Source organism: Chinchilla lanigera, unplaced genomic scaffold (genome assembly GCF_000276665.1).
Source record: "Chinchilla lanigera isolate Chin_1 unplaced genomic scaffold, ChiLan1.0 scaffold00135, whole genome shotgun sequence".
In the NCBI taxonomy this organism is placed as follows: Eukaryota; Metazoa; Chordata; class Mammalia; order Rodentia; family Chinchillidae; genus Chinchilla; species Chinchilla lanigera.
In genome coordinates, this window is record NW_004955536.1 from 570,976 (window position 1) to 573,921 (window position 2,946).

Consider the following 2,946-nt stretch of genomic DNA (forward strand, 5'->3'; position numbering starts at 1 on the left):
TATTTCCTTGCTGAAAGAAACTGTCAATGAGTCCTTGGTTGATCAGCTTTGTATGTCTATATCTGTTTTCATGAGAAAGCACTTTGAAGATATCAATATGTAGTACAACAAGCATTGTTAATTCCCTACCACTCTGTTTGTAACTCTGCACTGTCTGTACTGATCCTTTGCTATTTTGTAAAATGTTGTCTGTCTGTTAGTATTTTCCTAGTTTTAATTTTAAAATATATATAAAAAAAAAAAGTCTCAATGCAGAGCCCAGGATATAGCTCAGCAGGCACAAATGCCTGCCAAGTATAAAGTGCCTGGCAAGTATAAAGTCCTGAGTTCAATTCCCGGTACCAAAAAAAAGAAATTGAGTTAAATCTGAATTTCATAATAAATCTCAATGCATACGAAATCCACTGGATTCTGACCGAGTATCATGACACTTCCTGGGCAGCCTGGGCTAGCACCCCCACCACCATCCTCTTATCCCACCATCACAGTTCTTCTGGGCACTGGCTTATGCACCAGGATACCTCCTCTCTTGGGTGTGGATTAATACTCTTCAGTCACTTATAACATCACTGAAGAATTCTGAGTTAGAGAATATAAGAACAATTTTCTATTTTCAGGCAAAACTTGCTGTGTGTCAAAGTTCTTGTAGATTTTTAAAGAAAAGCAAATTATGCTTATTTATTTTGAAAGTGTACTTACAAATGGCATTTAAAAGAAAATTTTTTAATAAACTATTCTGAGAGCAGCTCTGAGATTCTCGTCCCCTGTTAATTATTTTCCCTATAGTCTTAGGGATGTGCTATTTGTTGACTGTAATACAAACCATAATGAAGTCACAAACTCAGGTGGTAACTGAACAGTCTCCAGTAGTTTTTTCAGACATGTTAACTCAAATGACTACTCACCATAAACTTGGTTTCACCCTTTGACAGAGTATCTGTAATAAAATGGACCTTTTGTAACTGCTCCACAACACGATGTAACAGCTTCGGCTATAGAAACATAATCAGAGAATAAGAACATGAGCAGTTATCTTATGATGACAGATTTAAAAAAACACACACACAGAACAAAATAACCTTTTTTTGGAGGTGTGGTACTGGGGATTAAACCTTGGCTGTTATGGTCTACCAGACTTCTAGCCCTATAAAAATATTTTTAACACAAGTTTTCAGACTTTCTCCAGAAAAATCTGTTTTCATTTTTTGGCTTCTGGTTTCTTTTTCGTGCTAGGTATTGAGCTAGTGACCTTATATATCTCAGGCAAGTGCTCTGCTCTGAGCTATACCCCAAGAACTCTTTGTTCTTGTTAATATTCTTAGTAAGTACCTTTCCCCTCTAGTACCTCCCCATCTTACTGACAAGAAAATTCATCTTGTCAAATGAAATATATTTTTAGAAACCAGTTTTCACCAATCTCATGACATCCTAAAACAAACATAATTTGTGTTTATGTTTCATTAAATCAAAGAGATGGCTGCTTCATTGTTAATGGTATATACCAAAATCAATGTTTTTGCCTTCATGAGTTTTCTAATAAAAATAAAGTTTCTCAGGGAAAAAAAGTAAAGTTCCTTAATACTTTAACAGAAAAATATTCTCTTAGTAAAAATGTAATATTACACAGTATTTGTGAAACAGCTATCAGTAGACAGTACAAAATCATGAGAATATTTAAGTAAACTTCATTTCTTTCAAACATTACACTGTCCTCCCAGTTCCTCCAAGAAAAATCATGTGTCCCTTTCCAGAACTCAGCCAGTCAGAACACTTCCACTGCCTTTTTAGAATCATTAAAATAAACTTTACTGTGAAAATATACAACTATTACTTAGGAAATGTTATTCACTCCTGAGTTGAAACTAATCACACTCAATTATAAATTCTGAGGTACCTGCTTGGTCGATTCTGAAGTGAAGTTTGGATGGGTCAGAAGAACATCCATGTCACCACTGGATTCAGCACCTATGACACAAAAGAACATGCATGGAGCACTCTGTAAATTCATCAAGTAGGCCAACAATGAACTAAATGAAAGATACACAGAGAAAAGATTCACTTCTTACAGCCTAACTTTCTACTTCACTGGGCTTCATATTCAGAATCACTTAAAAATTTTCAATTTTCCCTCTAATTATGAAGGCATATTGATAGAGACAGCAGAATCTAGACAATGACAGGAATTAGTATTAGATATAAATTGCATATAATTTATTACTCTAATGTCTTAAAAATGTACCTAATCACTCAATAATAAAAACAGTATTTAGAAACAGCTTTAAGATACATCTATTTTAAACAAGATACCTAAAAAAATCTTAACATAAAAGTTAATCAGAAAGCTTATTTTAATTCATATGACTGAATTCACTTAATAAATATTGTTAAAAAAAACAAAACAAAAAAAAAACAATAAATATTGGTAAAAATTAATACAGTGGTATCATAAGTAGATAAGAACACAGCACTTAAAAATAATTTGGGCTTTGGTTTTGATCTTATAACCATGTAACTTCAGCAAGTTATATACGCAGCTGTTTGATTCTTACCTATATTATAAAATTTTGTCTCCACTTAATTTTTTTTTTTACTTTAATCCCACCCACTAGTGCAAATGAGCATTCTACATTCCTCGGAACTTCAGTTTCTGTGTCTATAAACTACTGAAAACTACAGTGAACTATTGTGTAACTAAACAAGAGCATATGAGAAAGCATCTAGCACAGTGCCTGATACACAGTATAAAGTAATTCTGTTTCTTCTCCTTTTCATGCTGATCAGTGCAGTATCTGTAAAAGACACAAGGTGGCCACAGTCCTTGGAGATTACCACTCTACTCATCAACAATCTACCAAATACAGGGGGCTGGGGATTTAGCTCAGCGGCAAAAGCGCCTGCCTGGCAAGCGCAAGGTCGTGAGTTCAGTTCCCGGTACCGGAGAAAAAC

General features: G+C 34.3%; 1 protein-coding gene across 1 annotated transcript in view; it reads right to left on the minus strand.

The window, feature by feature from the left end:
• Polb (polymerase (DNA directed), beta) overlaps positions 1-2,946 on the minus strand; it is a 53,020-nt gene that overhangs the window by 28,797 nt on the left and 21,277 nt on the right. Inside the window, exons 10-11 of the mRNA XM_005410509.2 lie at positions 1,895-1,965; positions 906-992 (exon numbers count right to left, since the gene is read on the minus strand). Of these exons, the coding sequence (XP_005410566.1) occupies positions 906-992; positions 1,895-1,965 (158 nt within the window). The remainder of the gene's footprint in view (positions 1-905; positions 993-1,894; positions 1,966-2,946) is intronic.